This window comes from Argopecten irradians, chromosome 1 (assembly GCF_041381155.1).
Source record: "Argopecten irradians isolate NY chromosome 1, Ai_NY, whole genome shotgun sequence".
NCBI lineage: Eukaryota > Metazoa > Mollusca > Bivalvia > Pectinida > Pectinidae > Argopecten > Argopecten irradians.
The window spans coordinates 49,050,145-49,077,064 of record NC_091134.1 but is presented as its reverse complement, the minus strand read 5'-3'; the positions used below and the strand labels follow the sequence as shown (position 1 = coordinate 49,077,064).

The 26,920-nt window shown below is 33.5% G+C and overlaps 3 protein-coding genes across 5 annotated transcripts in view; 1 reads left to right on the top strand and 2 right to left on the bottom strand.

Moving 5' to 3' along the window:
- LOC138331101 (tyrosine-protein phosphatase 10D-like) overlaps positions 1 to 10,323 on the bottom strand; it is a 47,799-nt gene extending 37,476 nt beyond the window's left edge. For both annotated transcript variants that reach the window (XM_069278565.1, XM_069278561.1), the window contains exon 1: positions 9,900 to 10,323. In XM_069278565.1, coding sequence (XP_069134666.1) covers positions 9,900 to 9,935 — 36 coding nt within the window. In that variant the 5' untranslated portion in view covers positions 9,936 to 10,323. The remainder of the gene's footprint in view (positions 1 to 9,899) is intronic.
- A 23-nt stretch (positions 10,324 to 10,346) lies between these two features.
- On the top strand, positions 10,347 to 16,464 carry LOC138331085 (calcineurin subunit B-like). Of its 2 annotated transcripts, none has more exons than XM_069278553.1 (6): positions 10,347 to 10,473; positions 11,949 to 12,049; positions 12,296 to 12,368; positions 14,034 to 14,270; positions 14,966 to 15,150; positions 15,792 to 16,464. In XM_069278553.1, the coding sequence occupies exons 2-6, from the start codon at positions 12,047 to 12,049 to the stop codon at positions 15,840 to 15,842; spliced, it is 549 nt and encodes a 182-aa protein (XP_069134654.1). In that variant the 5' UTR covers positions 10,347 to 10,473; positions 11,949 to 12,046; the 3' UTR covers positions 15,843 to 16,464. The 2 variants fall into 2 exon arrangements, with proteins under 2 accessions (XP_069134654.1, XP_069134646.1); XM_069278545.1 differs by lacking the exon at positions 10,347 to 10,473 and adding an exon at positions 10,511 to 10,668.
- A 151-nt stretch (positions 16,465 to 16,615) lies between these two features.
- The window catches only part of LOC138331066 (protein O-mannosyl-transferase TMTC1-like), a 64,790-nt gene continuing 54,485 nt past the window's right edge, over positions 16,616 to 26,920 (bottom strand). The window contains exons 9-18 of the mRNA XM_069278526.1: positions 25,660 to 25,824; positions 24,636 to 24,749; positions 24,214 to 24,357; positions 23,567 to 23,778; positions 23,306 to 23,441; positions 22,906 to 23,050; positions 22,523 to 22,660; positions 22,206 to 22,334; positions 21,834 to 21,911; positions 16,616 to 20,469 (exon numbers count right to left, since the gene is read on the bottom strand). Of these exons, the coding sequence (XP_069134627.1) occupies positions 20,344 to 20,469; positions 21,834 to 21,911; positions 22,206 to 22,334; positions 22,523 to 22,660; positions 22,906 to 23,050; positions 23,306 to 23,441; positions 23,567 to 23,778; positions 24,214 to 24,357; positions 24,636 to 24,749; positions 25,660 to 25,824 (1,387 nt within the window). The 3' untranslated portion in view covers positions 16,616 to 20,343. The remainder of the gene's footprint in view (positions 20,470 to 21,833; positions 21,912 to 22,205; positions 22,335 to 22,522; positions 22,661 to 22,905; positions 23,051 to 23,305; positions 23,442 to 23,566; positions 23,779 to 24,213; positions 24,358 to 24,635; positions 24,750 to 25,659; positions 25,825 to 26,920) is intronic.

Sequence of the window (26,920 nt, the reverse complement as noted above, 5' to 3'; positions counted from 1 at the left end):
TTTTTGCATGTTAACGAGTGTTTGTTTATTAGTTTGTGTAAGATAACAGGGGTGATGAAAAACTGGAGTTCTCTGAGAAAAATGACCAACCTTCAAAAAATGTGTGGCAATTTTTTTACCTACCATTTGGTCCTGGAACACAAGATGATTTTTAGTTCAACATGCATCCTACTTTTTAGAAACATATTTGGACATATACAGCCTCTAAGGTGCTTAAAAATATAAAGTAGTGGTGACAATTTTTCTATTATTTATATATATTTTAGTGGATTCACTTATCATCATATTAGGGTTTGGTTTGGTAGAATTTAATATCCTGTTGTTGAGAGACGTTTGTCAGGGTCATTTATCTTTAGGACATGCCTACAGGACTGGTTTAGATGGTGGGGGAAAGTGGAGTACCCAGAGAAAAACCACAGTCAAACTAGCAGTCAATACCTGGCAACTGTTTATGCATGTCCCAAAAGGATTCAGAGGTGAGGGACTGGAGCTTGTGGTAATATGTTGAGACATGATCTAAATTATAACTGCTCATCGATCCCTACCAATTGAATTGTCATTAAGGTATTTATCATGTGAGTTCAAAATTCATACAGATGTATACATGTATAGCATTTTCCAGGTACTGACTCAGTCTGAATGTAGCTATATATAGGTCTCTAGTTTCCTCTGAATATTCCAGATTTCTCTAACCTTTCAGACCTAGTAGGTTTATCAACAAAATCAAAATTTGACTGTCATCACTAAACCAAAAGTAGCATCACTATACATTTGTACTTTCATTTTTCATATAAACAGCTTTAGAGCATTTATGGCAATATATATATACTATAATGTATTTCATTTCAAATATATATATGGTAACTGAAATCAGGCCATATTACCTTTTGTTATTGAACTTTATACACAGATACTGTACTTATCTAAAAACTTTCAACACTCCAGAGTTTAACAAACTTCCTCAAGATAACTTTCAATTTTCATTTAAAATATTGTGAAACTGATATCTGGCCACTGTAATTGAACCTATACACAACATCATATATGTACCCTGTATCTATGGATAAAAGGCCACGTTCATCAATAGGATTTACAAACTTCCTCAAAACAATTTTTAGGACTTCTTGTATAAAAAGATTTCTTGAGAATGCTTCTATAGGATTCCTTCACTGTTTTAAGTTCCTGTAACCAACAGGTACCTAATGTGGTACATGAATAATTAAATATCAGGATATAGCCTATAGCTAGTGTGTACTATACTGAAATCAAATCAATGCACCAGTATGCAGAGTAATTACATATGTTATACAATCATATGTATCTACATGCCGTACTGAATGTGCAATCACTACTAATTAAAACACGTCAGGAAGATGTTTGGTTGGGATCAACTGTATAAACAATTGAAATATAACTCCAATGTACAGTAAACAGGGAATTCAAGTTTAACAAGTCTGATAAAAGTTACAGTTTGGCTAAAACTTTGATTATCAAGATTGATGTTATGTATAATAGCATACGCCGCAAAGATTGCTAAACATGAATTTCATGTGAAGATAAATTAATTCACGTGAAGACCTTGGCCTTTTCATGCAAAATTCACTTTTCTGCCTCTGAAATTTCACGTACAGAAAAATTGCCTGTGTATTTCTTATCAAATTCCCTACTTGTCTTTTTTTTTATCAGGAAAAGAAGTTGATACATTTTAATATAACAGGTATATTCCACCTCATTGACATTGGAAATATCTCAGTAGGTCAAGGTCTTGCTTGCTAATTAATACTTACTGGTTGCAACTTGCATGAACATAAACAATGGGCAGATCTTTGATTGATACCTTCAAAGCTTTTTTAACACTTTACAGCATTGCTTAATACTGTACTTACACATCCATAAATTGAAAAGATAAGATAAAACAGATCGACATGCATGTACATGCCACCAGCATATAATAATCATTGCAGGAGCAAACGAACTGAATCAGCTAAGGAAAATTAAGAACCTACTGAAATCTAATAAGCACCAAGGGTGGTTAAAATTGAAAAATGAAGGGGTGCTGGGCTAATTTTATCTTTCACAAAATCATTTCTAAGGGTAAGCCATTAATCAAGTTACTAAAGAAATCAAATAGAGAAACCTACAGAGTTTTCATAGTTTCAGTATGCATCTATGTCAATATAAGTGAAATATAATTGAGGCCTCAAAAAGGAGGAGGGGTGCTTATAGAGGTGGTGGCATATATTGGGTCAAATATTGTATGTCCTATGTCAACTTCAGTGTTTACAGTTGACTTTATATACACGTAAGTCATTTAAAAGGGACTTAATTATTCACAGTAAAAAAATCTATATTTTTATAGTACATATGATGGATGACTGACAAGTATATAAGGAATGTGTGTCCATTACTGTTTATATTTCAAGGATCTTTATATACATGATTAACCTAGCTGTAGTGTCAGCTACATGTACAATGTATATAGCTTACAGAATTGTCTGACAATATTTTTTATTAAATATCTTTCCTCAATTGAAGATGATCATGAAGATACATTGGTGTTAAATTGTTACATAAATGTGAACACAAATTCCGAGAACATCCTGATCGAAAGATATTATAATTAATGGTTTTACATAATGCTAGCCAAGGTCATTTAAAGAGGTACCAGGCCAGGTTGGATAAAGAAAGCTTGAGTGTACTATATACCAGCAGAAAAACCACCAGTCTGCAGTCAGTTCACTGGGCAACTGCGCAATGCACATGCATGCCCATGTGGGTTTTGAAATCAAGACTCAGAAATGGCAGGATTGTGGGAGTGTAAATCAGGACATTCGAACCACTCTACCACTACGGCCTCAAAGTTTCTATAATACCTATTTTTATACATGTATTGTATATATGTACAATACAATTGTTGCATCATATCTGTAAAATATCAAGACTAAATAAAGTCACTTAATTTCTAATGTTTATAATTGGAAACAGTTAATGTACATATTTTAGTTTCTGATTTGAACACAGTCCACTAAATCTGGACCTTTAATTGTCCTGATATAATCAGACTTATTTGTCTTTAGAACCACAATATACATAACAGGATGTAGGCTATCATGTTAACCTCTAGCTACTGTCACAGAGCTAAGTACAATTGTTATCCTGCTGGTTTACTTTCTTTAAAAGTCAAGGAGAGGGGATATATCTGTATAAGAGCTGTATAGTAGGTATATCTTGAAACAAATTACAGGAAACCTGATGCTATAGATGCCAAAGGTATTATTTTACCAAATGACACAATACACAATAAACCATAAATACTTCTTTTAAAGATCTGACAGGTTATAGATAAATTTAGAGACAGACAATGAAGAATATTGTATAACATATGTTACACACTTTCCATCTAAAACACTATGATTTCCATTTTACCAAGCTTTATATATATATATAGCCATACATATTTTAGGCAGGGTTATTATTTTAGAAGCTCTATGATAAATTAATTGGTATCTTGATAATTATATTATGGGTGGCCAGTTGTATCTCATATTTCTGACAGATGGTCGTCATCAAACCGAGTGAAGACATGTATTATTTGTTCTAGTTGTATTTATGCTTTTTAAGAACTACAGCAGATCTAGATAATCTAGAACTCACAGTTATCAACATAGGGGAGATGTTTTACAGTTTCGCAGTTATCATTATTAACATATCTTTTTAAATAATAAATTCACATCGAAATTCTAAACAAGGGCCCGATGGGCCCGAATCGCTCACCTGCAATCTGGTAATCATACATGGTTCATACTTAACAAATAGAGTAAATAAGAATTTATATCATCCCTTAGCACATTAGAGGCCTCTTTGCCTCTTGGTTAATAAAAAGAAGTCTTTTAAAGATTTTAGCCTATTTGACCCCTGTGACCTTGAATGAAAGTCAAGGTCATTCATTTGAACAAACTTTGTAGCGCTTCATCCCAACATGTCACATGTCCAATATCAGGTCTCTAGCCTTCATGGTTATTAAGAAGAAGTTGTTTAAAGATTTTAGCCTATTTGACCCCTGTGACCTTGAATGAAAGTCAAGGTCATTCATTTGAACAAACTTTGTAGCGCTTCATCCCAACATGTCACATGTCCAATATCAGGTCTCTAGCCTTCATGGTTATTAAGAAGAAGTTGTTTAAAGATTTTAGCCTATCTGACCCCTTTGACCTTGAATGAAAGTCAAGGTCATTCATTCAAACAAACTTGGTAGCGCTTCATCCCAACATGTCACATGTCCAATATCAGGTCTCTAGCCTTCATGGTTATTAAGAAGAAGTTGTTTAAAGATTTTAGCCTATCTGACCCCTTTGACCTTGAATGAAGGTCAAGGTCATTCATTCAAACAAACTTGGTAGCCCTCTATCCCAGCATGCCACATGCCAAATATCAGGTCTCTAGCCCTCTTGGTTATTAAGAAGAAGTCTTTAAATGATTTTAGCCTATTTGACCCCTGTGACCTTGAATGAAGGTCAAGCTCATTTATCTGAACAAACTTGATAGCCCTTGATCCCAGCATGCCACAGGCCCAATATCAGGTCCCTAGGCCTCTTGCTTATTAAGAAGAAGTTGTTTAAAGATTTTAGCCTATCTGACCCCTTTGACCTTGAATGAAGTTTCAATTCTAGTATATAAACACTCTTTTAAAATACAGTTAGAAGTACCTTTTAGTTTTATCCAATACTTCAACATTTTAATTTTTCTGGTTATATACAAAGGCAACCTTCCTAGTTCTAAATAGACAAAATCATTACAAGTTGTTTTATTTACTCTAAGAACATTTTTGCAAAAGTTGTGTGCACCTTTTCTACATCACGAGCTTCATGATGTCCCCAAATTTCACTTGCATATCCCAGTATACCATTAATATATGTATCAAAAATAGAACACTGAGTCGAAATATTAAATGCATGATTTTTCAACTTACTACATATGGAAAAATAAGCCTTTCTTCCTTGATTTGCAACATGAATTTGTGTTTTCTTAAATTTACCATTGTAATTAAATAACATACCAAGATAATTGAATTTGTCGACTACATCAATGTTAACATTATTGTAAGTTCAATATTCATTTTCCCTCTGTCTACCCCCGTTTCTGAAAATCATTATTTTTGTCTTATCAACATTAAGAGTCAACTTACAATCGTTATTATATTTATATAACGTATCAATCATTTCTTGAAGAGATTTTGGTGACTTAGTGAGTAGAACTGTATCATCTGCATACATAATCAAAAACAAGTTAATCAAACTGACGGACAGTTCTCTCTTATAAAACACATTTCACAATCATTGACATATCTCTCTTATAAAACACATTTCACAATCATTGACATATCAACTGTACAAAATCGGTGACAATTAATATTTCGCCTAGGAATAGACCGATCCTGTTTCTGTAATATTCACACAAAAATCCATTATATTTGATACATGATTTCACGAAATTCAATACCTCTGGATCTACTTTTACAATACACCCAAAATGGCGGCCATTACGATTGCAAATCTTGTGACATCCATCAGATATAGCAAGGATTTATAAGTGAGAAGGATTCGTGACTGTCTCTTTACCTTACTAAACACCACGCGAGACACCTATGAACAGTAATAAAAACCGTTTTTCTCAACAAATACTTATCTTATCGAATCAAATGAAACACCAATGTAAAGTTTATTAAATTCCACAACGTTTATCGCTTGCTTTAAGAACGGAAGATTTAGAGGATAAGTCTTAAATTTTTGTTAAAAAATACGACAGCTCATGAAATGACGGCCCGCTTCAGAAAGTAAGACGGTAAGCATCTCGCACCCGCACGCTACATCAAAGGCTGCGCCGGCGGATATCAAAGGAAAATCAGTCGTCGCCCAACGTCACGGTCAGTGCACAAACACAAAAGCGCCTGCCTTGGACTTCCCCAAAACCCAGTGTGACTTATCCTTCTCATATACGTCTTTGGATATAGATAGGCCTATTTAACATTAAAAACGTGAGTAAATAATTTACGGTTGTAAGCAGTATTTGTTTATGAAGTAATGCTCACTATCTGTAGTCAGACTTCAGCTTACGTAATACACAGACCTAAAAGTGACACCATAAGCCAAGGTGGAAATAGCCCAAGGCTGCTAATTAGGGCCACTGGGGTGTTGGTCAGGGGAATTCACACCTCTTTTGTTTACTTAATTATTAAGCCAATGCCTAGTAATTTGTTAGTTTAGTAAAAATGTACTGGGGACAAACGGGGCAGGGCGTTAGGCTATAGGGGCATGGCGTCAGGTAAAAGGGGCATGGCGCGGTGCCATGCTAATCGGGGCTGTGGGAAACAATAGGGGGAGATATTGTAGAATCTCACAGTTATCAAACTAGGCAGAGATAATCTAGAATCTCGCAGTTATCAAACTAGGGGAGATAATCTAGAATCTCATAGTTATCAAATTAGGGGAGATAATTTATTCCACACTCGTAAGTTATTTTTTAAAAGCTACAAAAGACACTCGCTAAAGCTCGTGTCTTTTGTAACTTTTAAAAAATAACTCACTCGTGTGGAATAAATTCCATATCCAACAGCCACGAGTCGTGTGACCTGTTTCTACCACAATTATATCCGCTTTTAGACGATAGAAATACGACGAGAATAAGTACGCTATCCAACAGCAGTTTTGGCGTCAAGCGGCGATCACAGCATAGCATGACGTCACTCAATTATTGATGACGCCGACAAATGATGACACGACACTCAGAAAGACGTAGTTCGGTCAAAGTTCACCGTGTCAGCCAATCAGAATGCGTACAGAGTTTATACCACGTGTGGTATAAACAAATTGTTAATCAACAGCTGCATTGTTTATTTGATACCCTGAGAGTTGAATAACACTGGCTATTGTGGTAGAAATGATAATAATCTAGTGTTTCATTTATCAAACTAGGGGGAGACAATAAAAAAATACTTTGAAACTAAATATCTGGCACTAGCTAGTCTGGAAATACCCCGGCACCATGCACTGACTGTACTCTGGCTATGATGTGATATTACTTAGCAGCCCGCAGGGATAGACTATCATAGACGTAGTTATAGACCTTCACTTGAGGATAACATTATGATGTTATCCTGCAATCACAGGACATACAGCTGCATGGAAATCAATAAAATTCATTTTCATAATTTTATTCAAAATTATCTAAAATAATCAAGAAGGGGGAGATAATCTACTAGTATTAAAATTGAGTTATAAAAATCTTTGGAAACTTTATAGGATCTGGTTTTTGGCCCAATCATATGTATAGGTGGTAATATGAATATCACTGGTTGATACTGGTAGACATACTGATAACTCTAAGTGTTTCACAGGCTGTACAACTTTATGGCTGGAGTCAGTCGATACAGGAACAAAACAATTAGGAGAAGATTTTGGTCCACTTGAGAAGTTATTTCTAGACAGAAAGACAATACTGTGCATACTTATATAACATTGAGCTTTAAAATCCACCAGGGCGACATGCTGCCCTGTAATTATTGTTCTTGTTTTCATATTTTTATAATTAGGCAAGCTAGGTCACATTATTTCCCTCCCAAACGTCTTGGCCATAAATAGCTGGGACAAACATATCATAGTTTACTACAGTGCTGTTGCATATTTGCTGACATACAAAATGTATATTTTGGTACCGTGTAATCATTTTTCACTTACAGTACAAGGCCCCCTGATTAATCTAGTATCATATAATACATACAGTTACCAAGTATTGGGTGTGACTGTCAGGCTGGTCTCTGTTACAGACCCATTTATCTTCCCAGTTTGTATATAGACTGTATATATTACTGTTATCTTAATTGACCCAATAAATAGTCATAAATAATTTGGTATGTATACATACAGCACATGGCTAATGTCATTTAACTATCGTAGGAAACATAACCACAGGCGTATGGTAGATGTCATTTTAGAATCACCAAAATTCCAGTTCTGGACTAGCTCTGCACATGTTCATTCAGCTGTAATATGAGTTTATTTTCTTAGTTGTTTTTAAATTCTAATTTCAGTTTAAATATCTGCATGCACTTGTCCCATATGATATTTATGTAAACATTTATTTTTATATTTCTTTTCATAACAAAATATGATATTGGTATACATATAAACATTAAACCTTTAATAAAGAAACAATAAATGTATAAATATGACAATGTCTACAAACACTGATTGTTTTGTTTGTCTAGTAATTACTATGGATGTGCCATGATTATCAAATAGGCTGATGAAAGCCACAGTACCCAGGGAAAAAAACCTGATCATCATAAAACATTCAACTCCAGTCAGTGTATCTATATGATGTCGGAAACATCACTCAGCCACACCTGCCCCTCTATAATTTTGCTTTCTAGTTTAGGTCCTTGAATCATATCCTTGTTCTGTCTTCATCCTAGTATCCTTATACATGTGTACATGTATGATTGTATTATGGACATGTTTATTACATGCATGGCACAACCTGAAGTTCAAAGGGCATTTATATGTGTGTATATACCAATTGATATGGTAATCCAGTCTTTACCATCAGACTTTCCAATGCTATTCTTTTATCCTTGACTTGACATATCTTCCAAATATTGATCCCACATAGAGATAAAGTTCAACATATCCTAATAACGACCAGTAAAACACCTTGGGCAGGTTAATTGATATAGATCTTGATCCAGTGCTGGACACAAATGGACACACTTCTGACATATTATATTGTCCAGTCCAGGAAGTCATTGTACTGTGTCACTTCTATTCAAACATTCTGTATCTTATACAATATTTCCTTGTTCTAGCTGACTTCGCTTGAAAAAGTTAACCTGGAAACTGTTATGATCCATTCATTAATTAATTAACTACCGTACAATTTAAAATTAATTGAGTTTATTTTAGAAAAAAACACAGTTTATAACAATTATCTTGTTGATTGAATTCACTGAAAACATGAAAGCAATAGATATATGCATGTATATTTATTCCACACCTTTATTTCATTTTCAAATCTTTATTTGAATCCCCATTCATTTGATATATGTCATCAACTCATCACAAATGTGTGTAGGTGACTGTTGTTTACCAAGTGCTTAATTATCCACATATTTATTTAAGAGTGACCTACAGTAGCGTTATCATTAGTGTGCTATTGTATTAAACATGACATCCTAGCTGACATATGTCCCCACCCAATCATTATATTTTTATAGTACTGTACAGTACCAGCTGATTCCTGATACTACTTGTAATAATAATTCTAAATTAAACCTATCTCGACATACATTTGTATTGTGTGTGCATGATTATCTCATCTTATTTAGATTGTTTTCATTTATATTATATATGTATATCAAACTGTTCATTTTAAATCAACTAATTAATTAAAAAATTACCCTTCTATTATTTAATTTCTAATTTGCAAAATATGGATGAATTTTTCTATATATTTTGATTGTTTGAAAACGGCTTGATTTAAATTGCATCAATTAAAAAATTACCATTTCAATATATCACCCTTCTGGCTTAACCATGCTATATTTCCATGAGAATTTTATACAACTTGGTTATATACATTTGTAGAAGATTCACTGCATGTTACATGGGGACATTCTGTATAACATGTCACACTATCATGACTCAGATAGGAGTCAAAATGTTGTATTAGACAATACACAGTCTAAATTTTCCAAAATTGGACTAATTAGTGATCTATAGCTGGTTCACTTTCTTTATATTGTAAAACAACTGCATGAGGAGCCGCCATATTAAACACATACAATTATAAATTGAAGTTACCTGTGATTAGCTTACCTACACAGGTGTAAATAAAAACATTCTTACCTGTATCACAAACACTGTCAGTGACACTAAAATCATTGTGATGGCTGAAGTTTGCACACAAAGAAGTAAATATCCCACTTATTATTGTTTTCTTTGATCCATAATTTAGTGATAAAACAACATTCGAAATGATAAAACACGGCGAAGTCTAAAACACACTAGTTGATTACCGTCCAGATGGTGACATGTCTCTAATATCGAAGAAGTGGTGATCGCGATCGTTGGCGCGACAGGAATCGAAGTTTGACAAGTCGCAATTACTTAGCTGGTGGCTACTTAACATAGTGAAACCACAAAACTGACGTTTACGTAAATCGGCGACTTCCCTCACACATATCCACAAATGATGGTTGACGAAGTTCTGCCGATCTTAACGAACACCCACTGTTTTTTCTCGTTCTGACCTCACCCACCTGCGAGCTAATTAACAGGAAGTGACGTCACAAATTGTAGGGGATTCCTTTCTTTCGTGCTGAGGGAATCCCTCGTTCAATCGAGACGTAAATAAACCATTCTGTTTATAAGATTTCACTCATCTTCGACAATTTCAAACTGAAACTGCATGAAAACAGAAGTAATTCGTTATTTTGTAGGAAGATTTATGGCATTGTTACTATTATTAAGTATGTAGGCCTAGGTAAACAAACAAAGGTGAAATGTTTAAAAAAAGAAGAGAACTCTTCAAAATTGAAGGTACGAAAGATATCTCAAAGATGTAAACAACCGTTTCCATGCTGTTATAAATCTGGTTTCGTGTACACACACGCAAGTAAGTATACTACAATAACTTCGATTCCTTTGATGTTCATCAAAGTTCAGAATTACCAGTGTCTTCTTTTGCCTCCAGTGTCACTATGAGATTATGAGATAGTCCAGGGGTAACGTTAGAGATAACGTCAACGATAGTAACCCCTGGAGTATCGAGGATGGCCATTGCCATTGGCATATTACTGCTGAGAAATGATGGCCTCTCAGTCAAAAAATAAATTAATAGATACATAAGTAAATAAACACAAAAAACTGGTTTCACCAATGTATCATGATAAATCATCATCATCATCATCATCATCTACTCCTAAGCTAGCTTATAGCACAGGGGGCCAACTCAATGAAAATGGATATTGTCATACATTTTTTTTGTATTTGGTGGATGGGCTGATGAGTACGGCGGCACAGGGGGCCAACTCAATGAAAATGGATATTGTCATACATTTTTTTGTATTTGGTGGATGGGCTGATGAGTATATATGACAGTCATGTGATTTTTTTTCCCAAAAATACCAGATTTGAAAAATTGTTAAAAAATTGGGATATTTACTATAAAACAGACTGTGATTTTTTTTTTTTTTTCCAAAAATACCAGATTTGAAAAATTAGAGTTTTATAGTAAATATCCCAATTTTTTAACAATTTTTCAAATCTGGTATTTTTGGAAAAAAAAATCACATGACTGTCATATATACTCATCAGTCCATCCACCAAATACAAAAATGAATGACAACATCCATTTTCATTGAGTTGGCCTCCTGTGGCTTATAGCACAAAACACCAACTTTGAAAGTTGTGTTGCGATCGACTGTCAGCAAAACAACTTCCGAAATGAAAATAGCTGACCAGTTGACTCTCATTTGTAATGAGAGAACATCATCACCGTCATCATCATCATCATCATCATCATCAAACCGGCCATTGTAACTTTATTACACCATGGTACCATGTAATCCAATAATATTAGATCTCGATATTAAGAAACTTCTGATGTGCAATACACACGACGTAATGATCAAAAGTGTCTCGTCATGCTTTACCTCTAACATTGTTGGAGTAGGTACCATGCTGCACTTGCAATGACTATTATTACTAACAGTCCGCTTCGGTTATCTCAGATGAGGTACATAGCACAAAATTTATGAAATACATGTGGTACATGTTATTAGTAAAGATATTTTAAACCTGAATTGACTACAGTTTCGCCAATATTGCAAAATGAGACCTCTTTTTTCTGGCAATGAATTTCCAGGATTTGTATTTTTTTTTTTTTTATTTCAGCTTCATTATGTTGGTGTTTGAAGGGGAAAACAAATTACAGTGGATGGACTTATAGTGTTGCTTTTTTTACTTTGAATCAGCATTAAAGGAGAGAAGCTATGGTAAGTCTCCCCTATAATCAACTAACATTGGAATAAAAGCAACATTAAAAAGTTGATTATTTTGCAACATTTTTGTTCCAATTGCAAATGTTACTTTTTTGTTTAAACAATAAAGGTTTCATTATTTGAAATACAAGTACTGTGTCACAACTAACTAGACTTTTTTTTTTGAGGAAATGTTTATATGAACTGGCAATCATATACATGTAATGTACATAATGTACAATTATATTGTTTGTGATTTAGGGAAATGAGACAAGTAGTTTAGAAGACATTCTTAGTAAGGAAGAAATCCATGACCTGCTGTCTTCAACTCCATGTAAGTATTTTTGCTGGATTGTTAATTACATGTATGACAGTCTAGTTTCAAGTATGGAAGACCTTTGACTTGCAGGAAAATTCAATCTTATAATATTTATCTCATGGAGACTCACATCGTCGGAGACCCACGGGTGATCGCACTACACTATGCTACACTCATCACCCGTGGGCAAACTCCTCGTAAAATATGCTAATTCACATACTAGAATTGACCAATTAGAATACTTGATATATAGTTCGGAACTCTTCAGAATGAAAGCTGGTTTATTAGCTTGAAAGTAAACAAAAAATGGCAGCCCCCATAAAAACATGTGAGTTTTGTATAAAAACGATCAAGGACAAATCATACAGATCTCTATCTTCCAAAACTAGTCAAGAACAATATGGGGAAATATTTCGGTGTTTATCTATTGAGTTGGTGAACGGACATGTCTGTAACCAGTGTGTAAATAAACTGCACAAAATAAATAAGCTGAATGGAGACATCCAAACTAAAGTGCAAGGTCATACAGACCAGGCGTTATTACGATAACATTGACAAAAATACCTTATACCTAATAACATTAAGACTATTAGTATAAAACACTCATATGACAATACCTATTTCTGCCCTAATAAAGCATAAAATTATTACAGAAACACCTAATAAAAACCTATACTGCTATGAACGAAGCTAACAACGCTTTTGTTCATAGTTAACCTGGCCCATACATACACATGTATACACCGCTCGTGCACTCACAGTATTGCGTTCCCAAACATTTGTTGTGCTGCCATATACTGTACATAACGCTTACTATGGTTGGCTGAAATCCCTTCACAAAAATGTACTGGAACCAATCAAATTCTTCATGCATATTAATTACCTACGAGGTTTTTATAAGGAGTTTGCCTACGGGTGATAAGTGTAGCGTAGCGTAGTGCGATCAGCCGTGGGTCTCTGGCGATGGGAGACTCAAATTGGAATCCAAGAGATTCTATAACTATTTGTCAAATCTTTATAGAGCTAGCAATAAAGTCAAACCTGTCAATGAAGAACGCCCAAGGGAAAGAGGAAAACCTGACTTTATAACCAAATGATCTCTGTACACAGGTTGGATTAAGTTGTGATTAAGTTGAAATTGGTCATTTCGGACCCCGAAAGACTTGGTTTTACTGTACTTGCAGTCTCTGGAGTAACTCTTCAATTTTTGTAGATAACAATACAACAATTGGAAACATCCTACAAGCTACTGATCAGAGAAATGAAGGGATATAAATCTAATAGATCAGAATGACCAAGTTACACTAGTATGGACTGCAGACCTAATCAACCAGTGTATCCACCTATTCCACAAATTAGAATTCAAAAGTACCCATATGTTGGGTTTTCGAAATTTTATATTCTTCAATTTCTGAGTGTATTGTACATGTGTGCTCCATGATTAATTTTGTGCTCAGGGCCCAGTTTTATGAACATTCCTTAAAGTTAAGGAATCCCTTTACCTAAAATTTTCCATAGGAAAGCATTACAGAATTTAAGGCAGGCTGCTTAACTTAAGATTGTTTCCTTAACTTCTGTAATGCTTTTCTGTGGGGAAATTTAAGTTAAGGGATTCCTAAGTTAATATAAGGAATGTTGAAACTGGGCCCAGGTATCTTTGTTAACTTAATTTTGTTACAGTCACTGAGAACCAGCTGAGGAGGTTAATGAAGAGGTATAGAGATATGGACCCTGATGGAACAGATGGAATATCTTATGACAATATGTTGACTATGGTGGAATTTGCTGGGAGTGATTTGGCCCCACCGATCATCGCCAGTTTATTGGACAAACGTTCACTAAAGATTTACCCCAAGTCCTTCCTTCGAGTGTGTGCTCTTCTCAGTGATAGAGTTTCTCCAGCAGAGAAGAAAAAGTGTATGTTTTCACGTTTTGCATGTATACCAGATTTATTTTATGTTTAGATATTGTAATTATCTCCCCTTAACTATGTTGCTAAGACTATAATATACTGGTACATTATGATCTTATATGGAATCAATGTTACCAGTACATTAGAGTGTACTGATAATTATCAAAAAGTATCATTTATATAATACTTTATCAATAGGGACAAAAAATACTTAATAAAATTGTTACATCTGCATGTCAAGCTGCTCGCAAAAAACATTTACCAAAGAATTTTTTAGTTTTTTTTAGTGTACCTGAAGAGTACATATATCAGTATCCACTCTGTGATTGGGTGAAGCGCATGTACGTGTAAGATATATTTGTGATTTCAATATAGTCGAGATAGTTATTTATTTATCCTTCATATCAGGGTAATATACTGGTAGTACATTTGTTGGTTAATCAGTTTCTGTGCATATAATTATAATTTTATTACAATATACGTATGTTGTCGATGACCCAAGGTCAACAACTATTGCAAAGAAAAGGCAATGCCAGGTAGGTTTAGCATAGTGTAAATGATAATCTCAGTTACCTTTATTACAATAGGCTTTCACAACCATTTTGGAGCTGCAGGATCATTTGAGATTGTCCAGTCTTCTTATCAGCATTTAATTCTGTGACATTATACTGATTCATTCTTTTCTTGTTATTTCTAACAGTCATCTTCGACCTATTCAACATCTACAGCAGCGACTCCTTATCCCATGATGAACTATTCCGCCTTTACAAATTATTCTATTCTGTTGCCATCTCTGATGATCATATTCTGGCTTTGACCTTTAAGGCTCTGAATCATCCCGACCTTGAAACCAAAGGTCAGATTACATTTGCAGAATTTGAAAAGGTAAGACAATTATGCTGTTTATTGCTCCACATCCTATTACTGACATTTGTTCAACAACTGAAGATGATGTCAGCAAGCATACTTTTTTCTCTCTGAACCCATATTACCCAGTATTAATTTTCCTTTTTCAACATGACATATTGTGTTGTGCTACGACATGCATTTTATGCCATTAATAGGCCACAACAGCTTTTAGATATAGATTATCTCCCCCTTATGGGTGTTGGACTCGACCCTTAGTTTCTGATAGGCATCCACAGCTAAATTATAGATTATAGATAGGTATTTGAGTTAAGCTGGTCACTAGAATCACATTTTGTTCATGAAACTTCTAAGCTAAATTCAAATATTAGATTATTTCCTCCTGGTTTGAAATTTCAGCATCTAAATTCTCACACTAGATTATCTCCCCTAGTTTACTATGTAATACTCACATTGACCAAAATAATCAAACAATTTTTTTTTATTAGCAATATGATGTATATTGAAGGTATAAGTAATGACACTGATTGAACTTAGCTTTATTTTAATGTCAAGTAATTTGAAAGTGCTATCCAGCCACCATTTGAGAATTTTATTTAATCTTCTTTCATATACATAAATATGTTCTTTAAGACTAGGATTTGTATATTGTTTAACAGATGATTGGTGACCAGGAAATAGTGGACAGAATGACAGTAGACTTCTTCTGAGAAGGATACCAACAATAAAAGTGATGATCAGAAGACAAATGTGGATGTCTATGGCAACAGTTCCATAGTTTTCTTCTAGCCAGAATAACAGTTGGCATCATATATCATGAGTACGTATTGTCTACATGGTATCCGGTATAAAAGTGGGAGAAATGTCAGATGAGTTGGATATATACATTGATATCTCTTATTCTGTCTTTAAAAATTGCAGAGTTGTCTCCCTTGCAGATAGGTATCTATTGTGAAGTCATTATTTTGTGAGCAAAATTCACATCATTTTCACTGAAAAGTAAGATGTTACGCTCGCAAACACATGATTTCACAATTGATACACTTTCTGTAAGGGCAGATATAACTCTGTAATATTCAAATACAGAATATAAACACTTGGATATCCACAGAGCACAGATATACACCCAAATCATCCGATCAACGCAGGAATCAGTTTGTACATGTAATGTAGTACCTGGATAATGTAATCCCCAGTACTAGAATATTTGTTCTATATGGGTGAGGAATATATTATCTTTGTTTTTCATGAAAATTATAGAAAAATGCACTTTTAGTATGATGAATGTATATGAATTATTTTATTGTTGTTAAAATAAATGTTCTAATTTGATTAATGTCTCTTTGTTTTTCATTTTGTAATTATGGATACATGTAATATGATACAATAAAGAGGTATAAATCATGAAACAATTTCAAAGATACAAAAACAGACAGGTTATTGTGAAAGTTGTTTAATTTTTTATTTTTTTTTTCTATTTTAAAAGCAAAAATTAATTATAAAGATACACAAGGTTTTAATTTATCAATAATAACAATAACGTTGTGGAAAATGTCCACTTCAGTTATAGAATACTGTGAACCCTTGATAATCTGGATATTTGTGTTCCTGTAGATCAAACCATCCATATTTCAAATCCAGACTGCCAAATTCTTCCAAATTTTCTGGACTGCCAAATTCTATCTACTTAGTAAATAATCCAATCTGTTCCTAAGCATTTCTGTCTGGATTGGGAATTTTCCGGACTATCGACATCAAGACGATCCAGGGCTCACCGTACTTACATTCACAACCCTATTTTCACAAAAAATCTCAATTTAAATCTTAACATTTGACATAATTAAATATAAAACTTTATGTCAAATATTGTAGAACTGACATTAACAATGAAATATGGACCAACAAAACAATTATCAACGGTATATAGGTACAATATATAATTATATTATCTAACATTGGACATCATCCTATACACATTCTTAGTGTTTCATAAACATACTAAGAACAGTTAACATTTCCAGCACTTTTTCGCTGGGAGATTGCCATACACTCTAAAGTTTAACTGCTTTGGTTCTGTCATATGCTTTATTGACTACCACGATGATTTGAGAAAGGTAGGTAAACATGTGCAGCCCCCAAACATAATAAGACAAGGGAGTTAACTCTGTAGTCTGCATCATAGTACATTAAATCAAATGGGTTACAGAATGTACATTTCAATTTCAGGAATATTATTATATATACCCTGAAGGTATTTGATACAAAATTAAAATATACATTATAAAATGCTAAACTTACAACATGAAATACCCTAATAAAAATAATTCACTTGCAATGACTAGATAAATATTTATAAAAGCACCTACTCAACTCAGAAAATAGCTTAATGCACACATCAATATGAATATTGCATTCAGCAGAATGCATAATAATAGGAAGAACATGATTTATCAACAATTTGTCACATCTGATATTTCAAGATTATCTTATGTGATTTACCTCCCCCCACCCACATTGGAATATTTCATGATTATCAAATACTTTAGGTAGGTATCATCAATATGTTATCCAAATTTTCTCACTCACATGAAAACTAGTCAAAATATGATTAAAATATACAGAAACATATGATAAACTTATATTTTGCTTGTGTATTAAAAGTGATTTGAATTAAAGAAAATGAATTGTAGGTAGACATGTACATGACTGTGACTGTAAAGCACAGAATTAAAGTGTCCTAAAAAGTGGGTAGGTGCCTAATAAATTGGTTTACAGTTTAAGGTTTCTAGAAAAAAATATTATCTTTACAAAATGAAAAATAAAAAAACTTAAGCTTCTTGTTACTGGCCCTCACACTTATTACTAAATGTGAACATGTACATTTACCACATCAATATGTTTAATTTGCATCTACATAAAATGCACCTGCAGAATCAGTAGCACTAAATATTAATTTTCATATACTGAAATGCATAACATGTAACTTAATTAGGAATGTAATGAAAATTTCAATCCACTGTACATTATATTCAAAATATTTTGGAACATTCAGCAAGGAAGTTCAAATTATTCCTAGATTACTTAGTGGTTGTGGTAGCAATTACCATGATGTTTTTTTTTCTACCATAATAATCGTTACTTTATTTGTAAATTTACATGACCTTTAAAGAATATTTGTATTGGAATAATTTCATGATGTTTCATATGAAAATTGATGACACAAACACAATGTTTGGAACTATAATTATGGTCAAAAAGCTATATGTTATTGGTTAAAGATGCTCCACCGCCGTCAGAGCATGAATGATATTCATTATTTGAACAAAAATTGGTGTTCAATCGTGTGTATGTATGTCTAATTAACACAAAAAATAATATATATATTTTCATTTTGCCTTTGGTGCATGCACAATCAGTACTTCATTCCATATAGGATATAGTGCGTCGGAATTTTTTCGGGATGCAATTAATTATTTTTCATATTTTTAACTTGACGTAGAATAAGAAGCTCAAACTTTTCAATTGTGGTAATGGTGTAAAGTAAGTTATTTTTGTAACTGAAGAAAAATACTAAATCGTCTGCTCCTGTTTTTGATAGTGAAAAAATACTATTTGTCGGCGGTGGAGCATCTTTAAGGGAGAAACATTCAATTTTAGCATAAACAGCATTTTATTTAAATTAAAAGATTAATCAAGTAGATTGTAAATTAAGTATCAAACATTTATAACCCCAATTTTGCAAAACACAATCACTATGGTATTTAAATGAAACAGGAATGTAACACAAAAATTAATGAAAAAATACAGTGCTCATATTTTGTATATGAAATCTTATGAGACAATACAAATATGACAAGATTGGCATTAACATCATCTCTTAACAAATATGTAAACAATTATGCTACTGATGGTGTATGAAAAATAAGATATGAAGGAGACAACCAATGACAGCTAGTATTTTTGGAATGTGAAATGATACTGTGTAAAGTAAAAGGATAATGGCATGAATGTATTTAAAATATATCTTCTGAACTTTTTGGCATTGAATAATTTGAATCTATTATGAATGTACAATGCGCATGAAAATTTATATACGTATAAAAAGAAAATTTACCATTAAAATGACTTCATACATGTAGTCTTTAATTAAGGTTTTAATATTTAAAACTCATAGCATGTGTATACACCTGTACTATTAAACCATTATTTTTATTGATAATGAATTCACTCATACCAAATATGTAATTACCGGTATATGTATAAATGAAATGAAACAACCAGCATGTAATTATCTTCCCCTGAAATAAAATATTTTGACTTTTAGCCTATTTGGAATAATAATATATGTTTTTTAATACTTTTTTTTCAAATAAAGATTAAAAACATTATCTTCAATTAATTCCCCATTTTATTCACAACTGCTTGGCACATTTTATACCAATAATGAGTTTGAGGGGATGGAGTAAAATAATTTTGTCAAGATAAAACTGTAATACTTAGAACACACACTTATTTGTTTAATGAAATGATCACCCATTTACAGTTACTCAGTGTTCTCCTTTTAATAAGATTATCTCCCCCTTAATTATCTTTATACCGTAAATGGAAAAATTCCATTATGAGGTAATATAATCCCTTAAAAAGTAGACATTTCATACAGAAAATTTTTAGGCCTGAAGAGATTATCTCCCCTTAGCCTGCAAGATTTCTCCACACATAAAATTACAGGAAGTATTCATGTATGTTGAAAATGATCCCATCCAAAATTCTCTTCACAAATACAAGGACCAACTTAAGTAAATAGTTCTCCTCATGCTAAAAGTCAATATTTTATGTGGATTTTCAGAGTTCACAGTTACTGCCACTGAGACTTGACTGACATTGGGAGTTCTTGATCTCTTGACTGGACTCTGATGTGCTCAAGCAAGGTGTTGCCCATTATTTCCAATTACAATACTTATATATATCTCCTCACAGCCTTACACACATCTTGGTCTCAAGATCACCTTCCTTATAAATCTGCACAAATTAGCTTTCCACTGTCTTTGGAAGCATTCCAGCTAGGAGAGATTGTCTCCCCTTACTGTCAAGGGTTCTCTAATTTAGGAAGCACGTTAAGTTCAATTGGGATTGATTATCAGATTACCTGCCCTTACAGTGAAGATTATCTCTGACTTTGAAAGCATTACAGCATGATCAAATTGTCTCCCTTTACAACTTAGAGTTCTCCTGACTTAAGACACGCTCCAGTTTAAGGAGATTATCTCTAGCTATAGTGTGATTAGGATCCATAGATAGAACCAATAGATAATGCTGTTTGGCTTCTGCATACTTTCCCTGAAACAGAAGAAGTAACAAATTACTTACACGATGTTGGTAAGTTATGTGTGCACATGTACATAAAATATGTCAAAAAGAAAACATTTAGAAACTGCTTACGAGGGTACATTTACTTTAAAATTATATATTATATATAATAAGGTATATATATGTGGTATAAAGATATTATTTATACTCATTACTTTCTCTGATAATGAAGTTTAGTACTTGATTTTATGTTCACTCTCTCTCTCTCTCTCTCTCTCTAAAAATATATTCATATATTTATTCATTATCTAACTTTATATGTATTTAAAGCAATTGTAATTATTTATATGTCAATGTTGTTGGGAAAGGGCTTTTATAAGTTGTAATAACTTGTGTCCGATCCTTTTGTAAATTTGTTTGCAATAAAATACGTTTAAACTTAAACCTTTATGTTCAGTAATTATCTAGCATGAAAAAATCCCAAAAGAACTATGTATAGTTTGGGCCCTTTTTGGCCCCCAAATCCGTTAAATTTTCAAAACTGTTATTAAGAATTGAAATTGGTGGATTTGACATATTAAGTACATCCCTAATTTAACTGGATGCTAGTTTTCTAATTTTGTAGCTTCTGTTGCCATGATAACCACTTGAAATATGCATAGATAATAAAAATGTGGAAATTTTGACAATTTTGGCCATTTTTTGCTAAGTTTTTATTATAGAAACCATAGAGCACATCCTTGAACAAACTTTATATTTCTCCTAAAGATGTATTGGAAGTGCACACATATTCTCAGTAAATATCAAGTTTGTTCAAGGATGCATTCAATAGTTTCAAAGGCAGAAATATATAGCACAAAAATGTCAAATTATTTAGGATGGTAACCATGGCAACTTTAGCTGCTAAATTAGTGAAAACAAATTAATCACTAAATAATAGTTTTGAAAATTTGATGGATTTGGGGGCCAAGAAGGGCCCGAACCATACATAGTCCTTCTTTTGCCAAAAGTTGTTAAATGATCATTTAAATCACTTTTTCGACTTGAGATCTTAAAATGCAAAAAACAATTAACATTTTTATGAAAGTCCCAAATTCCGGTTGCTATGGTAACGTCATTAACGCAAAAACATAATTTTTCATACAAAATCTGTACCTATATACCGTTTAAAAGGGTGTGATCTGAAGTTTCTAAATATGTATGGGTCGTTTACCAAAATTGTTGATTCAGAAGGGCAAAAAATCACTTTGAAACAAAATATTGGATTTTCGTGAGTTCCACAAAAAATTCTTGGGAGTTAAGGGGTTAAAGGTTGTAATGTCCTTATTTACATGCTTTTTCCACCTATAATACAATCATTGTGTAGTGGTACTTAACAGTAACCAGTTACCTACCTGTATATGATTCAGAGCTCCTAAGTTGAGGTGGACATTAGGCGTGTTCCCTCCTAACCCTAGAGCTTCATTGAAACTCTATCAAAAAACATATAATTATTTCATATTGGACAATGTTTTCATAAAAGCATTACCAAAACCATCTAAGCTCACTGTAAGGTCATCTGGATGATTCGACTGACTAACAAATCAACGTTTTGAATTTGTGTCATAGACTCACTTGCTTTTCCACCAGATGACATTTCTTACTATCTCAAGTGACATTGTCATTGACATATAACACATCTAAATTATTGGACCAAATAAAACAGGAATCAATTCAATCTAGGTTTTTATTCCGAGAACAAAACAGGTAAGATATGAGTTACCTACCTTGACAGCTGCCGAGTACTGCTGGAGATCTTTGTTGTGATCTCCATGCTGTAGGAAAAGGTCCATGAGGGCCTGTTTGTCATTTGTTCGTTGGGCTACAGTGATAGCATGATCAAGGTAGGGCAATGCCTGTGGATTATAGGGTTTAGATATGTCAGCAATAACTATATATAAGAATTCAGAATTACATAAACTTCATAGTAATTAAACGTTGAGAATGACCTAACACTAGCTTAATGTTCTTCCAAATTGAGCTCCCAGAATGATTGATTAAAAAATGGACTGATCCAAACATACTACAATGACTTTTCACCTACCTCTTTATGGCGTGCCTGTTGTCCGAGTATCTTTGACATCTGGGTGAGGATCTCTATACTGTTAGGGGAAAGTCTGATAGCCTGCTGCAGGGCAACTTCTGATTTCCTAAACTCCAAGTTCTTTGCCAGCACCTGAGACTGTAAATAAGATTGAATGTATTTTGTAAGCAAACAATATGACGTCTTTGAATTAATTATCTATGCATAATGTTACTTCAATGTTGTATACATTGATGTAATTCCTACATTGACAGTTTCTGTTTCTTGTAAATTTCAGATAAGAGATTCATCTCTGTTCACTGAGATTGTATCCTGGAGCAAATATCAAGCAGATATATTCAGTTAGAATGTCAATTATCTTCTGATACTACTGAAATTCTTACATAATGGAAGAGAAGGTTTGTGTTGTTGGGACTCTCCTTTAGAACATCTTCATACAGAAGAATGGCTTCCCTACTTCGCCCCATCTCAAAGTACACAACACCAAGCATATCCATTGTAGCATCATCTCTCTTTATCTTCAGAGCCCTGCAAAAATGACCAACCATATTTTTGTGATATTGTTATCTATCAATAGTTCTGTCAGACAATGTACCAAAGTAGAATGGCTTATGATATTTCATTAGAGAACACTTCCAGAAGATTATCTTTTTATTCCTAGTAGTACATCTGCCAGTTGACTGTTTGATTACAGAATTATTTGTCATCATTGTTATAAGTAAATATGGTAACTATTGACTAAAGATTAGTTAATTTTTTTTTTACTGTTATGAGTGACTTTACTGTTTGAGGTTGTGCTCGGCCTGGACTAGCCTCCCCTGGTTTTTAAGACATCTGGCTGAATCAATAATAGATACAATGTGACCAGGATCCACGTCTAAGGCCCGCTGGTAAAACTCTAATGCTTGTGTCTCCTCTCCTGTATACAGTCAAAACATTATGCATAAATTCAATGAAATGTCAAATTAGGAAAATATTTGAAGGCAAAGATCAAATTTGATTTTAGTCATTTTGGGATGACATGTATTACAGATTTACACTTACCTCTCCTGTGTAAAAAGGTCCCATAGTTGTGGTAGGCCTGAGCTGATACATGGTTGTTTTTCAGGGCAGACTGAAAGAGACGATCAGCCTCGTCCCAGTCCTGGGTTTCCACCATCATCCCCGCTAGTGCTAAAAATGCCTCCTCATAGTTCGGATCAATCTCCAGAGCCCTTTGTAGTAGACTTATACCAACCTCCTGCTCTCCTCTGTCACTATATATATAGGCAAATTATGTACACAAAATATGTTTTTGGAAAATGACAGCATTTGATCTAAAACTAAACCAAAACAATCTGTAGTAGTGTAATTATAAACTATATATTGCATACTTCAAAAACATGAAAATTTAACTTCACCATTTGTTTTATTTAATAAACAAAAGTTTTCATTTATAACCTGTGACTGAACACTAATTGCAAACATTTGACAAGTCTTTTTAGAACAAATTAAATGATATAATTTAACTGTAAGTATATCCCTAACTGATACGGCTACCTGTAAGATAGAATATTGGTTATCTCCCTTCAATATTTGATATAGAAAAGAATTGAAGTGTTAATCAATCCTAATATCACCATTTTCCACACAACTTAAATAACAAAACCTTTACGATTACGTTGATCTATCTTGACTTTATGGATACTCACAACATCAGAGAACCAAGGTTAACATGTGCCCCCTTGTGGTCCTCGCACAGGATCAGGGCCTCACGGAAATGGTACTCCGCTTGAGTTTTGTTGGAAAGTAATGTTCCTAAATTGTTGTGGGCACTGGGGTTGTCTGGGTATAAGCTGAGTGATCAAAATGTCAAAAAAATTGATACAAGGAAGACAACTCTGTTATACTTGTTTAATTGCAATGCCAATTATGCTGTAATAAAGTTGTGGAATTCAGTATTATAAAGATGACACCCTTAGTTTATAACTATGAGTATAAAGGGAATTTTCCTCAGCCAGTGATGATGAGGCACATTGTGCACATTAAAATTTGAGAGTTATACAGGTCATCCTTTACTGTGTATTGTTTATAGCCTTAGAGTTTCAGTTAGCTGTACATGATTTAGACTTACCTGACAGCTACCTGATAGTGATCTGTAGCTGCAGCCATTGACCCCTTGTCTTTAAGGTAATTAGCATAATTATAATGAGCTTTGGCATTGTGTGGTAAAGTCTTCACTCCTGATCTGCATAATGATAGAACAATTTAATTAAATTCTAACAACAGCGGTGTTTGTCTGAATATGATACCATGACATACGCTTCTCAGTATTTTAAATGTCACAGAATTCTTATCACATTAATATGAAGACTTTTAAGATGGGAATTGCAAGATTTATTCGAACTGATAGGTTTGTTGTAATTGCCAAATACTTTTCCCTTTCCTTTCATAATAGGAAAACTAAACATGTTTGTAAAGTATCAAAAGCTCCCATTTAGAATTCAAATAAAGAAGCAAATTTGTGAAATTTATATCCCCCGCTTTCATTAATCAAAGGCCATTAACTTCGACAAGTACAGTCCTAAGAAAGTGCCATTCAAACCTGGCCTAGGCCCCAAGACATTTAATCATGTTACCAAGTTTTGCAAATATCCGGTAATATTTGGGGTAGTTATTGAATAGTCCAAACAGCCGAAAATGGTGTTTTTCGTTATTCAAAGGACCATCTACTCCGCCAAATTAGGTTCCATGAAAGTGTCAATCACACTTGGCTAAGGCCCAGAGACATTTAATTATGTCACCAAGTTTCGAGAAAATCCGGTAATACTTGTGAGAGTTATTAAACGGAAACAGGCGAAAATGCTGTTATTGGTTAATCAAAGGACCATAACTCCACCAAATAGGATTCGATGAAAGTGCCAAGCAAAAACCATAGAGCCCTTGGCACATTTAATCAGGTGACCAAGTTACAAAACAATCTCTTAAGATATGTGGCAGTTATTGCACGGAAACCAAGTGTTACAGACAAACAGATGGACAGACCCAAATTATTATCCCCCATTTCGGTTAAAGCGGGGGATAAAAATACTCATTATACCCATTTATTTTAAGCTTGTCCATAAAAACATGTTTTACTGTAGGAGAACAAGATCTACCTGAAAAGGGACTCCCTAGAAATCCAGGTGTAATTCTGGTTCCACGTTTTCCCGATCAGCACCAGAAGGACAAGGGTAGAGGCAGAGACAATGTGGATTCTTCTGTAGGGGAATCTGTCGAGTAGATAGTGAATACCCTGGGATATCAGGATACAGTAGCCAGTACTGGAATGGAAAGAAATCCACATAAAGCAATGAAACACAGTTACAATCATATCTCAGTTCATTGGATATTCAATTTCATTAAACATTATTTAGGTAAGTTTTCTTGGAACTCAGCAATAAAAGATAAGGCAGTCAAAATAATTAGCATTGCATGAGTTTTGAATTAGTTTGCAGAGAAAACTAGAGTGATACTCAAGGGGTGCACAAAGACAATTTTTCTATTTTTGAAGGGTGACCTAGGTATCGATATTGTTATCGTACCCACCTAGGTGTAGTGCCAACCAACAAAATTCTCAACCACATTCATAGCAAATTCTTTTCTTATTTTGTTAAGGTCGACTTTGGTATATATCCATTACACAATAAAATAGCATGTCAATTTACTTTTTGTATGAGAATAACCAATAAAGACCCTATTTTATTGGATATGATATAAGACCTACAGTAAAAACGATGTTCTGTATATAAAATCTATAGATCCTTGTAAAAAGGCCCAGACACCAGATGACCTATGCAATGCAAGAGATCAAATCTGAAAATTCTACCATCATTCCCTATTGTAATAAGCAGCACAGAAGCAGCACAGCTCTGAGACATCAGCATAAAAAATCTACTGCTGTTTACCAGCTGATCCTGAGCTTAACTTCTGAGGTAGCAATTGTATGTACAAATTTAAATTCTTCAAGAATAATTCAAAGGTGTTTGCAATTTTTGCCAATGATTACTCAGATACAGTATATAGCAACAAACATGTCTTCGTTTTTATTCCATTGAAATAAATCTTTCCTACAAGTAAATAACATATTAATGTTGATTGTTTTCACATATCCTCTCTTATACATATACCACCTCTTTAAACACCATTTACAATTTTTTACAAACATTAATTTAGATGTCTCACTTTACAGGTTATATATTGAAAGTTAATTCAAATTAAATCTGATGTCCATCAATGATCTCTTGCAATAGTTATAGGATAGCATTGATAGAGATGATGTTATGATCCGATAATAAAATGCATATGCATAATTCAGCTTTAACATCAACTAACTACAAAAAAAGAAGTCTCCTTTGAAGACATTTTTTTTATTACCTA

What these genes read in the sequence shown, in the direction of transcription:
- LOC138331085 (XM_069278553.1), top strand. An exon ending in CCTGCTGTCTTCAACTCCAT is followed by an intron (nt 12,369 to 14,033) that starts GTAAGTATTTTT and finishes ATTTTGTTACAG; the next exon opens with TCACTGAGAACCAGCTGAGG. An exon ending in CATTTGCAGAATTTGAAAAG is followed by an intron (nt 15,151 to 15,791) that starts GTAAGACAATTA and finishes ATTGTTTAACAG; the next exon opens with ATGATTGGTGACCAGGAAAT.